We start from the raw sequence: 12,523 nt of genomic DNA on the forward strand, positions 1-12,523 counted from the left end.
CACTCCCCCCCAGCTCTCCCCTCTCCCCCGTTTCCTCACCACCTTCTCGGGGCAGTTCACCCGGGGCGTTCTCACGGTCACCTCGCCGTGCTGGGCACCGCCGGGGCCGTGCCAGGCCGTGCCAGGCTGCCCGGGGGGGCTGTGCCCGGCGCTGGCCGCCTCGCCCTCGCCCTCGCTCCGGTTGCCCACGGCCTCTGCCCGGTTGCCCACGGCCTCTGCCCGGTTGCCCTCGCCCCGGGTGCCCACGGCCTCTCCCCGGGTGCCCACGGTGTCCCCCCGGGTGCCCACGGTGTCCCCCCGGGTGCCCACGGTGTCCCCCCGGGTGCCCACGGTGTCCCCCCGGGTGCCCACGGTGTCCCCCCGGGTGCCCACGGTGTCCCCCCGGGTGCCCACGGTGTCCCCCCGGGTGCCCACGGTGTCCCCCCGGGTGCCCACGGTGTCCCCCCGGGTGCCCACGGTGTCCCCCCGGGTGCCCACGGTGTCCCCCCGGGTGCCCACGGTGTCCCCCCGGGTGCCCACGGTGTCCCCCCGGGTGCCCACGGTGTCCCCCCGGGTGCCCACGCTGCCCAGGCCGCTCGGGGCTCGGTCCTCGGCGCCCTCGGGGTTCGAGCGGGTGCGAGGCCGAACTTCTGGAAGCTTCTCCTCCTCGTCCTCGGCCGCGCTGCCCGGCTCCGACGGGTCCATCCTGAAACTGGGGGGGCTGGGACCCCAAAATCAGGGGGTTTGGGGTGCGGTGGGGCTGGGACTCCAAAATCAAGGGGTGTGGTAGGGCTGGGACCCAAAATCAGGGGGTGTGGTAGGGCTGGGACCCCAAAATCAGGGGGTGTGCTGGGGCTGGGACCCCAAAACGGGGGGGTGTGCTGGGGCTGGGACTCCAAAATCAAGGGGTGTGGTAGGGCTGGGACCCAAAATCAGGGGGTGTGGTAGGGCTGGGACCCCAAAATCAGGGGGTGTGCCGGGACTGGGACCCCAAAATCAGGGGGTGTGCTGGAGCTGGGACCCCACAATCAGGGGGTTTGGGGTGCTGTGGGGCTGAGACTCAAAAATCAGTGGGTTTGGGGTGCGGTGGGGCTGGGACCCCAAAATCAAGGGGTGTGGTAGGGCTGGGACCCCAAAATCAGGGGGTGTGCCGGGACTGGGACCCCAAAATCAGGGGGTGTGCTGGGACCGGGACCCCAAAATCAGGGGGTGCTGTGGGGCTGGGACTAAAAAATCAGCGGGTTTGGGGGTTCTCTGTGCCTGGGACCCCAAATCAGAGGGTCAGGGGGTTCTGTGTGCCTGAACCCCAAAACAGGGGGGTGCTGTGGGGCTGGGACCCCCAATCAGCAGGTTTGGGGTGCTGTAGGGCTGGGACCCCAAAAGCAGGGGGTGCTGTGGGGCTGGGACCCCAAAAGCAGGGTCCACGCACCCCCATTCTCCGACCCCCTTTCCCACGCCCCTCCCCCGCTCCACGCCCCCATCTCTTCCCGCCCTCCCTTCCCCACCTCCCCCCAGAGCTCCTGTTCGCCCCCGACCCCCCAAAACCCCCCTGAAGGGCCCGAACGCTTCCTCACGCCTCTTTCCCCTCACTCACCCCATTCTTCACATCCTCCCCGTTCTTCTCCGCCCCCTGAACCCCCCAAAGCCCCCCCCCGCTCACCGATCTCCGCCCCTCTGGCCTGGCCCCGTTCCGCCGGAAGTGGCGCCGCGCGGAGGCTGCTGGGAGTTGTAGTCCCTCTGGACCCCCGAACACCGCCCCCCGCCCCACAAATGCCCCTACAAACCGCGCTGCGCCTCTGCCGCACCCCAAACATCGTGTGCACCCCCCACGAACGGCTTTCTGCACCCCAAATATCCCTGTGCCCCGCCCTCTGCCCCCCAAATACTCGCGTTCTACCCTAAATATCCATGCGCACCCCCAGAACCGCCTCCCGCACCCCAAATGTCCACGTGCGCCCCCCAAATATCCACCTGCACCCCCAAATATCCGCCTGCGCCCCAAATATCGATGGGCGCCCCCCGAGTATCCACCTGCACCCCAAATATCGATGTGCTCCCCCTCGCACCCCAAATATCCACCTGCACCCCAAATATTCACGTGCACCCCAAATCCCCGTGTGCCCCCCCCAGAACCGCCTCCCACACCCCAAATCCCCCTGCTCCACACCCTTCCCCCCTCCCGCACCCCAAATACCCCCTCAGCACCCCAAAACCAGCACTCCCCACGCCCCACAGCACCCCAAAGCTCTCTCAGCACCCCAAAATCCCCCTGCACACCCCAAAAGCGTCCTGGGGTCTCCGTCCCATTGGGGGGTGCCCTGTGGGGTGGGGGTGGCAGCGCCCTGGCACCGGGGAGGGCACGGCCACACGGGAGGTTTGGGGATTTTTGGGGGGTTTTGGGATTTTGGGGGGGGGTTGGGTTTTTGGGGGGGCAGGGTACCCCAAAAGGGCCCCGCAGTGCCCCCCAGGCGGGGCAGCTGAACGGTTAAAGGAAGAGGAAATCCCGGCAGGAACACGGCCGGGGCCGGAGGCGGAGCCGGACAGCGGGAGGTGCCGGGGGACGGAGACCGGGAGAGAACGGGGGGACAAGGGGAGAACGGGGGGACCGGGAGAGAACGGGGGAACCGGGAGGGAATGGGGGGACAAAGAGAGAATGGGGGAACCGGGGGGAACCGGGAGAGAACGGGGAGACCGGGGGGAACCGGGAGAGAACGGGGGAACCGGGAGAGAGCGGGGGGACCGGGAGAGAACGGGGGGAACGGGAGAGAACAGGGGGGACCGGGAGAGAATGGGGGGGACCGGGAGAGAACGGGGGGACCGGGAGAGAACGGGAACCCGGAGAGAACGGGAACCAGGGGGAACTGGGAGAGAACGGAGGGAACTGGGATGGAACTGGGACAGAACGGGAACCTGGGGAGAATGGGGGCAGCACGGGGGGGACCGGGACAGAACGGGGGGGACCGGGAGAATGGGAACCCCGAGATGGAGCGGGACCCTCGGTGTGAAACTGGGAGAGAACGGGAACCTGGGGGAACCGGGAGAGAATGGGAACCCCAGAGTGGGACTGGGACCTGCTGGGAGCCTGGGGGTGGAACCGGGACATCCCGGAGCCCCCGTGTGGAACCGGGACGTGTTGGGACCCTCAGAGGGGAGCTGGGCCGTGCTGGGAGCCACGGGCAGGACGATCCCGGCATGGAGGAGGTGAGCGGGCACAGCGCGGGGCTGACCCCAAATGGAACTGATCCCAAATGGAACTGATCCCAAATGGGGCTGACCCCAAAGAGAACTGGGGCTGACCCCAAACGGGGCTGACCCCACACGGGGCTGACCTCAAATGGGGCTGATCCCCAAAGAGAACTGGGGCTGACCCCAAACGGGGCTGACCCCACACGGGGCTGACAGGAGGAGGAGGAGACCCCAAACCGGGGTCACACCCCGTGTCTGCCCAACCCGGGTCTGTCCCACCCGGGACTGGCCCACCCGGGACTGCCCCACCCGGGTCTGCCCCACCCGGGACTGCCCCACCCGGGTCTGCCCCACCCGGGACTGGCCCACCCGGGACTGCCCCACCCGGGACTGGCCCACCCGGGACTGCCCCACCCGGGTCTGGCCCAGCGCTCCCGGGGCTCCCCGTGCCCGCTCCGCGGTGGAATTCCCGCTGCGGGCGGCAGGACGGGGCTGGTGGCCCCGCGGGCCGGGCTGGTGGCCAAAGCTCGTCCCTGTGCCAGGAGAGCCCGGTAGGTGCCAGCCGCTGTGCCCCCGGTGCTGAACGGGGCACGGGCACCCCCCCGGGGACCCCCCGGGAGGAGGAGGAGGAGGAGGAGGAGGAGGAGGAGGATGACGAGGACGTGGCCGGTGACACCGAGGACATCCCGCTGCTGGCAGGGGCGGCCCCGCGACAGCAGCGGCGACAGCAGCGCCCCGCCAGGTACCGGCACCGCCCCCGCGCCACCCGCGGGGACACCGGGACGGCGGGGACAGCGGGACTGAGGGGACAGCGGGACTGAGGGGACAGCGGGACAGCGGGGACACCGGGACTGAGGGGACACCGGGACCGAGGGGACACCGGGATCGAGGGGACACCGCGACAGCGGGGACACCGGGACCGAGGGAACACCGGGACAGCGGGGACACCGAGACTGAGGGAACACCGGGACAGCGGGGACACCGAGACTGAGGGAACACCGGGACCGAGGGGACAGCGGGACCTCACCGTGCCCTTCCTCGCCCCGCAGTGAGGATGAGGACGGCTGGGAGGCCACCCCCTCTGTCGCCACTGTCGCCGCTGCCAGCGCGGACGGTGAGCGCCGCACCCCGTGCCACCACAGGTGCCACCACCGCGCTGTCCCTGCCCTGATGGCAGTGTCGCTGTCGCTGTCCCCAGCGCGCAGCCCGGATCTCTTCGAGCGCCTGCAGCACGCCGTGAGCTCCCTGGAGCGCGCCGTGTTCTCCCGCCACCGGCAGCCCCCGCCGCGGCCGCCGCCCGGCCCGGGCTGGCACCGAGCGCTGCAGGTGAGGCACGGCGGGCACGGAACCGGCCCGGCACGGCGGGCACGGAACCGGCCCGGCACGGTGGGCACCTGCGGGCAGCGCTGGGCCAGCGGGACGAGGAGCTGGGCACGGCCACGGCCGCGCTGCGGGCGCTGCGGGGCGAGCGGGAGCGCCTGCAGGGCAAGGTGGGTGCGGGACAGCCGGTGGCACGCTCGGGGTGTCACCGGGTGCCACCGTCGGGTGTCACCAGAGCGGTGCCGGTGCTGAGCCCCGTGTCCCGTTCAGGTGCGGGACCTGCGGGAGGCTCTGGCCAGGCTGGAGGAGCTGGGGGGGTCTGGCAGTGACACCCCCGGGGTCGGTGACACCTCTGGGACTGGCGACATCTCCGGGAACCGTGACACCCCCGGGGCCAGTGACACTCCCGGGGTCGGTGACACCCCCGGGACTTGTGACACTCCCGGGGCCGGTGACACTCCCGGGGTCGGTGACACTCCCGGGACCGGTGACACTCCCGGGGTCGGTGACACCCCCGGGCCCAGCAGCCCCCCGGGGCACCGGGTGAGTGCGGGGCTGTGGCACGGGTGGGTCCTGCCCAGGCACGGGGCTCTGGGGTCCCCTCCGCAGGATGTCACCCGGGGTGGTGGCGTTGCCGCCCCCCGGGTGACCCCCCCGGGCCGCTCCCCTCCATGTCGCCCCCTCCCCTGCAGCCCCTCGCCCCGCTGTCCCCCCAGCCCTCGGCGGGACCCGGCCGGGAGCAGGAGGAGCGGCTGCAGCAGCTGCAGGGGTGAGTCCCCCGAGCCCCCAGCCCCCCTGGGGACACTGAGGCACGGCTCCGGTGCCCCCAGGTTCCCGTTCTGTCCCAGTTCCATCCCGGCTCCCCCTGTTCCATCCCGATTCCCCCGGGAGGTGAATCCCTCCCAAGCCCCGAGCGCCCCCCGAGCCCGGAGTGCCCCCCAAGCCCCGAGCCCCCCGCCCTCCTGGGGACACTGAGGCACGGCCCGGGGCCCGCGGGCCCGCAGGGTGCTGGCGCGGCTGCAGGAGGCGAACCGGGAGCTGCTGGCGGCGCTGGGCGAGTGCAAGGGCGAGGCGGAGCGGCTGAGCCTGGAGCTGGGCCGGAGAGAGGCGCGCTGCAGCGGGCTGAGGCTGGCACTGCGCTGCAGGTGGGACACGGGATGGGGACAGGGACAAGGGGCAGGGGACAGGGGACAGGGGACAGGGGACAGGGACAGCCCCACCGAGCTGCAGCGGGCTGAGGCTGGCACTGCGCTGCAGGTGGCACAGGGGACAGGGATGGGGACAGGGGACAGGGGACAGGGAGGGGAACAGGGATGGGGACAGAGGACAGCCCCACTGAGCCCCTTGTCCCGCCGCAGCAGGCTGCAGCTGGCGCTGCGCTGCAGGTGGCACAGGGGACAGGAGACATGGGATGGGGACGAGGATGGGGACAGGGGACAGGGGATGGGGACAGGGATGGGGACAGGGATGGGGACAGCCCCACTGAGCTGCAGTGGGCTGCGGCTGGCACTGCGCTGCAGGTGTGACAGGGATGGGGACAGGGGACAGGGACAGAGGTGGGATGGGGACAGGCTCCTGAGATCCTCAGGATGGGAACAGGATAGAGACAGAGGTGGGAATGGGGACAAGGACAGGGACAGGGATGGGAACAGTCCTGGTGAACCCCTCGGGATTGGGACAGGGATGGGGACAGGGGACAGGAGACAGGGGACAAGGGACAGGGACAGGGGACAGGGACAGAGGTGGGAATGGGGGCAAGGACAGGGACAGGGATGGGGACAGGGATGGGAACAGTCCTGGTGAACCCCTCGGGATTGGGACAGGGATGGGGACCTGAATGGGGACAGGGATGGGGTGGGACGGGATGGGGACAGGGATCAGGATCGGGACCGGGATGTGGATCAGGATGGGGACTCGGATGGCAATGGGGACAAGGATGAGGAATGGGGACAGGGACAGGGCTGGGGACAGTCCCCCTGAGCCCCTCGTCCCCCAGCGAGCGCTGCGGGGGGGCCTACGCCGCCCTCCTGGACCTGGTGCGGGCAAAGGTGACACCGGAGGGTGGCACCCGTGGGGGTGAGTGACAGCGGGGGGACACCGGGGACACTGGGGGACACGGGGGAGACTGGGGGGTTGTGAGGGGGGATACTGGGAATACTGGGGAGATACTGGGACTGATGGGGAGATACTGGGGGGATACTGGGAATACTGGGGGGATACTGGGGGGATACTGGGAATACTGGGGGCATACTGGGGAGATACTGGGGTGATGGGGAGGACGCTGGGGGCATACTGGGAATACTGGGGATACTGGGAATACTAGGGAGATACTGGGACTGCTGGGGAGATACTGGGGAGATACTGGGGAGCAATCAAGGACGATGCTGAAGGGATGCATGAGGGGATACTGGGGGATGCACGAGGGATACTGGGAGATACTGGGAGGGCTTTGGGGGGATGCAGGGAGCTTGTGGGGCATCCCGGTGCCACCCACACCCCCTTGCGGGCACCCCTGGGCAGCGGCACTGCCCGCGCCGAGCCCGGGAACCGGGGCGGAACCGAGCCCGGGCCGTGCACCGGGACCCGGCCCCGCCACACCGGAACCGAGCCCGGGCCGTGCACCGGGACCCGGCCCCGCCACACCGGAACCGAGCGCGGGCCGTGCACCGGGACCCGGCCGCGCCACACCGGAGCCCCCGGGGCCAGCGGAGCCGGACAGCCGTGAGGACCCCGCGGACAGGTACCGGGGGGCGCGGGGGTCCCGGGGCTGAGCCCCCCCGGGTGCCCCGTGCCCACCGCCGCCGTGCCCGCCCCGCAGCCCCCGGGGGATGGAGGAGGGAGCGCTGCGGGAGCGCATCCGCCGGCTCCGCGCCGAGCAGGCGGCGGTGGAGGGGTCGCTGCTGGACGCCCCCGAACCTTCGGAGCCCCCCCGGGAGCGCGACCCCCGAGGCCGGGCGGAGCGGGCGCTGCGGGAAGCGCGGGCGCTGCTGCCCGGCTGGAGGCGGCCGGACAAGGAGGAGCTGCTGCAGGAGCTGGCGGTGCTCAAGGTGGGGCCGGGATCCTTGCCTGGATCCCTTCTGGATCCCTTCATGGATCCTTCCTTGAACCCTTTCCTGGATGCCTTCATGGATCCTTCTCTGAATCCTTTCTTGGGTCCTTCCCTGGATCCCTCCATGGATCCCTCTGTGGATCCCTTAATGGATCCTTTCTTGGATCCCTCCATGGATCCCTCCCTGGGACCTTCCCTGAATCCTTTCTTGGGCTCTTCCCTGGGACCCTCCCTGGATCCCTCCCTGAATCCTTCCCTGGATCTCTCCCGTGATTTCTTAATGGATTTCTCCATGGATCCTTCCCTAAATCCTTTCTTGAGTCCCTTCCCTGGGTCCCTTCATGAATCCCTCCCTGAATCCTTCCCTGGGACCCTCCCTGGATTTCTTCATGGGTTTCTCCATTGATCCCTCCCCGGATCCTTTCCTGGATCCCTTCATGAATTCCTTAATGGATCCTTCCCTGAATCCTTCCCTGGTCCCTTCATGGATCCTTCATGGATCCCTCCGTGGATCCCTCCCATGATTTCTTAATGGATATCCCCATGGATCCCTCCCGGAATCCCTCCCGGGTCCCTCCCGGGTCCCTCCCTGGCTCCCTCCCGGGTCCCTCCCCGTCTCGCCGGCCGTGCCTCAGTTTCCCCGCGGTTCCAGGAGGCGCTGGCGGAGCTGCGGACGCGGCTGCAGCTGGCGCAGAAGGAGAAGCGAGCGCTGGAGCTGCTGCTGGCCGCGCACGGACCCCGCGAGGCCGCGCTGCGCCTCCTGCTGCGGGAACGGCAGCGGGAGCGGCACCGGGACCGGGACCGGGACCGGGACCGGGAGCGGCACCGGGAGCGGGAACCGGAACGGGACGGGCGGGACGGAGCCTCTAATGGATCCTTTCTTGGATCCCTCCATGGATCCCTCCCTGGGACCTTCCCTGAATCCTTTCTTGGGCTCTTCCCTGGGACCCTCCCTGGATCCCTCCCTGAATCCTTCCCTGGATCTCTCCCGTGATTTCTTAATGGATTTCTCCATGGATCCTTCCCTAAATCCTTTCTTGAGTCCCTTCCCTGGGTCCCTTCATGAATCCCTCCCTGAATCCTTCCCTGGGACCCTCCCTGGATTTCTTCATGGGTTTCTCCATTGATCCCTCCCCGGATCCTTTCCTGGATCCCTTCATGAATTCCTTAATGGATCCTTCCCTGAATCCTTCCCTGGTCCCTTCATGGATCCTTCATGGATCCCTCCGTGGATCCCTCCCATGATTTCTTAATGGATATCCCCATGGATTCCTTCCCTGAATCCCTCCCGGGTCCCTCCCTGGCTCCCTCCCGGGTCCCTCCCCGTCTCGCCGGCCGTGCCTCAGTTTCCCCGCGGTTCCAGGAGGCGCTGGCGGAGCTGCGGACGCGGCTGCAGCTGGCGCAGAAGGAGAAGCGAGCGCTGGAGCTGCTGCTGGCCGCGCACGGACCCCGCGAGGCCGCGCTGCGCCTCCTGCTGCGGGAACGGCAGCGGGAGCGGCACCGGGACCGGGACCGGGACCGGGACCGGGAGCGGCACCGGGAAGCTCCGGCAGAACGGGACGGGCGGGACGGAGCCTCCGGCAGCTCCGGCAGCAGCTCCGGCAGCAGCTCCGGCAGCAGCTCCGAGGAGGTGGGGATGGATCCCATGGGGGGATTCCCGGGATTCGGGGGATGCCGAGGGATGGGAGACAGCGGGAATCTCTGCAGGAGGCGCGGATGGGCCGGGGGGCGGCGATGGCTCCGGGGAACCCCCCGGACCCCCGGAGAACGAGGGAGGAGCTGCTGCGGATCCGGGCCAGGTGAGGGACGGGAGCTGTGGGGCTGGGAATTCTGTGGGGCTGGGAACGGTGAGGGATTGGGAATTGCGTGGGGCTGGGAAAGGTGTGGGGTTGGGAATTGTGGGGCTGGGAATTCTATGGGACGGGGTATTCTGTGGGGTTGGGAATGGTGTGGGACTGGGAACCGTGTGGCATTGGAAATTGTGTGGGATTAGGAATTGTGGGGCTGGGAATTGTGTGGGGTTGGGAATTGTGGGGCTGGAATTGCGTGGGACAGGGAAAGGTGTGGGGCTGGGAATTGTGGGGCTGGGAATTCTATGGGACGGGGTATTCTGTGGGGTTGGGAATGGTGTGGGGCTGGGAATTCTGTAGGACTGGGAATTGTGTGGGATTAGGAATTGTGGGGCTGGGAATTGTGTGGGGTTGGGAATTGTGAGGCTGGAATTGTGTGGGGCAGGGAAAGGTGTGGGGTTGGGAATGGTGTGGGACTGGGAACCGTGTGGCATTGGCAATTGTGTGGGATTAGGAATTGTGGGGCTGGGAATTTTGTGGGGTTGGGAATTGTGGGGCTGGAATTGTGTGGGGCAGGGAAAGGTGTGGGGTTGGGAATGGTGTGGGGCTGGGAATTCTGTAGGATTGGGAATTGTGTGGGACTGGGAACCGTGTGGCATTGGAAATTGTGTGGGATTAGGAATTGTGGGGCTGGGAATTTTGTGGGGTTGGGAATTGTGGGGCTGGAATTGTGTGGGGCAGGGATTGCTGTGGGGCTGGGAACGGTGCGGGGCTGGGAATTCCGTAGGATTGGGAATTGTGCGGGGCCGCCCCGTGTCCCCAGGACGGAGCAGCTGCGCGGCCGCGCCCGGGAGCTGGCGCTGGCCCTGGAGCGGGGCAGCGCTGCCAGCCGTGCCCAGCAGGGACACAGCGCCAGCGTCACCCTGGAGCTGCTCCAGGCGCACAGGTGGGCACGGGGCCTCGGGACGGGGTCCCCTGGGTGTCCTGGGGTCCCCTCATTTCCCTCAGTTCCCCTTTGAGTCCCTGGAAGCCCCGACTCCCCTCCTTCCTCTGGCTCCCTAAATCCCAAAATCCCAGGCTCCCCTAAATCCTCTGCATCTCCAACTCCCTGACTCTCCAAGTCCCAAATTCCCCGACTCCCCAAATCCCCTGATCTCCCCCCACTCCCTATCTCCCTAAATCCACAAATCCCCAGCTGCCCCTATTCCCTGGCTCCCTAAATCCCCAAACCCCCCGACTCCCCAAAAATCCCAGGCTCCCCTAAATCCTCTGCATCTCCATTCCCCTGACTCTCCAAATCCCAAATTCCCCGACTCCCCAAATCCCCTGATCTCCCCCCACTCCCTATCTCCCTAAATCCACAAATCCCCAGCTGCCCCTATTCCCTGGCTCCCTAAATCCCCAAACCCCCAACTCACCGAAATCCCCCGATCTCCCCCCACTCCCCATCTCCCTAAATCCCCAAATCCCCCAACTCCCTGGCTCCCTAAATCCCCAAACCCCCAACTCACCGAAATCCCCCGATCTCCCCCCACTCCCCATCTCCCTAAATCCCCAAATCCCCCAACTCCCTGGCTCCCTAAATCCCCAAACCCCCAACTCACCGAAATCCCCCGATCTCCCCCCACTCCCCATCTCCCTAAATCCCCAAATCCCCCAACTCCCTGGCTCCCTAAATCCCCAAACCCCCAACTCACCGAAATCCCCCGATCTCCCCCCACTCCCCATCTCCCTAAATCCCCAAATCCCCCAACTCCCTGGCTCCCTAAATCCCCAAACCCCCAACTCACCGAAATCCCCCGATCTCCCCCCACTCCCCATCTCCCTAAATCCCCAATCCCCCCGCTCCCGCCGCCCCGCTGACGGCCCGGTTCCCGGTGCCGGTGCCGGTGCCGGTGCCGCCCAGCTCGCTGGCTCTGGCGTACCGCGGGGCGCGGCGCAAGCAGGCGGAGCAGCTGCGGCGGCTGCGGGCGCGGGCGGCGGCGCTGCGGGGCCAGCACGGCCGCAGGGAGCGAGCCCTGGCCCGGACACTGCGGGAGCTGCAGCGCGGAGGAGAGACCTGCATCTAGGGAATCCCTGGGGGGACACGGGAATCCCCGCGGAAAGCTGGAAATCCACGGGGGAATCTGGAAAATATATGGGGGGATTCGGAAATCGGTGGGGAGACTCGGAAATCTATGGGGGAGTATGAAAAATCTATGGGGGAATATGAAAATTCTGTGGGGGAATATGAAAATTCTATGGGGGAATATGAAAAATCTATGGGGAAAATTCATGGGGAAGTCCAAAAACCTGTGGGAAACTCGGAAATCTATGGGGAGATTTGGAAATCTGTGGGGAGACTCGGAAATCTATGGGGGAATATGAAAAATCTATAGGGAAATATGAAAAATCTATGGGGAAAATTCATGGGGAAGTCCAAAAACCTGTGGGAAACTCGGAAATCTATGGGGAGATTTGGAAATCTGTGGGGAGACTCGGAAATCTATGGGGGAATATGAAAAATCTATAGGGAAATATGAAAAATCTATGGGGAAAATTCATGGGGAAGTCCAAAAACCTGTGGGAAACTCGGAAATCTATGGGGAGATTTGGAAATCTGTGGGGAGACTCGGAAATCTATGGGGGAATATGAAAAATCTATAGGGAAATATGAAAAATCTATGGGGAAAATTCATGGGGAAGTCCAAAAACCTGTGGGAAACTCGGAAATCTATGGGGAGATTCGGAAATCTGTGGGGAGACTCGGAAATCTATGGGGGAATATGAAAAATCTATAGGGAAATATGAAAAATCTATGGGGAAAATTCATGGGGAAATCCAAAAACCCGTGGGGAAACTCGGAAATCCATGGGGAAATCTGGAAATCTATGAGGAAATTTGGAAATCTGTGGGGAAAAAATCCATGGGAAAATCCGAAAACCCATAGGAAAATTCGGAAATCTATGGGGAAATCTGGAAATCTGTGGGGAGACAAGGAAATCCATGGGGAAACTCAGAAATCTATGGGGAGATTCAGAAATCTGGGGAGACAAGGAAATGCATGGGGAAATCTGGAAATCTGTGGGGGAATCTGAAAATCTATGGGGAAAATCCATGGGGAAATCTGAAAATCTATGGGGGAATCTGAAAATCTATGGGGAAAATCCATGGGGAAAATCCATGGGGAAACAAGAAAATCCATGGGGAGCCCCGAAAA

The 12,523-nt window shown here is 65.7% G+C and overlaps 2 protein-coding genes across 2 annotated transcripts in view; one reads left to right on the forward strand and one right to left on the reverse strand.

The window, feature by feature from the left end:
- Positions 1–1,625, reverse strand: part of LOC121341423 (BRISC and BRCA1-A complex member 1-like) — a 3,161-nt gene extending 1,536 nt beyond the window's left edge. Inside the window, exons 1-3 of the mRNA XM_041414901.1 lie at positions 1,574–1,625; positions 563–700; positions 40–289 (exon numbers count right to left, since the gene is read on the reverse strand). Of these exons, the coding sequence (XP_041270835.1) occupies positions 40–289; positions 563–700; positions 1,574–1,578 (393 nt within the window). The 5' untranslated portion in view covers positions 1,579–1,625. The remainder of the gene's footprint in view (positions 1–39; positions 290–562; positions 701–1,573) is intronic.
- Positions 1,626–2,898: 1,273 nt separating this feature from the next.
- USHBP1 (USH1 protein network component harmonin binding protein 1) lies at positions 2,899–11,472 on the forward strand. The gene is made up of 17 exons (XM_041414913.1): positions 2,899–2,978; positions 3,126–3,180; positions 3,595–3,716; positions 4,215–4,279; positions 4,444–4,655; positions 4,756–5,028; positions 5,178–5,254; positions 5,490–5,630; positions 6,482–6,561; positions 7,006–7,038; positions 7,084–7,225; positions 7,304–7,532; positions 8,187–8,375; positions 9,087–9,164; positions 9,242–9,333; positions 10,148–10,270; positions 11,231–11,472. The coding sequence occupies exons 1-17, from the start codon at positions 2,899–2,901 to the stop codon at positions 11,391–11,393; spliced, it is 2,154 nt and encodes a 717-aa protein (XP_041270847.1). The 3' UTR covers positions 11,394–11,472.
- Positions 11,473–12,523: the final 1,051 nt, after the last annotated feature.

This window comes from Onychostruthus taczanowskii, unplaced genomic scaffold, assembly GCF_017590055.1.
Source record: "Onychostruthus taczanowskii isolate IOZ18803 unplaced genomic scaffold, ASM1759005v1 scaffold106, whole genome shotgun sequence".
Classification (NCBI taxonomy): domain Eukaryota; kingdom Metazoa; phylum Chordata; class Aves; order Passeriformes; family Passeridae; genus Onychostruthus; species Onychostruthus taczanowskii.

Excerpts from the sequence above, each read along its gene's own strand:
- USHBP1 (XM_041414913.1), top strand. The coding sequence starts at position 2,899 with ATGGGGGCAGCACGGGGGGGACCGGGACAGAACGGGGGGGACCGGGAG. Across the intron at positions 3,181-3,594 it reads ACGATCCCGGCATGGAGGAG|CGCTCCCGGGGCTCCCCGTG; the intron begins GTGAGCGGGCAC and ends GGTCTGGCCCAG. Across the intron at positions 9,165-9,241 it reads CCGGCAGCAGCTCCGAGGAG|GAGGCGCGGATGGGCCGGGG; the intron begins GTGGGGATGGAT and ends GAATCTCTGCAG.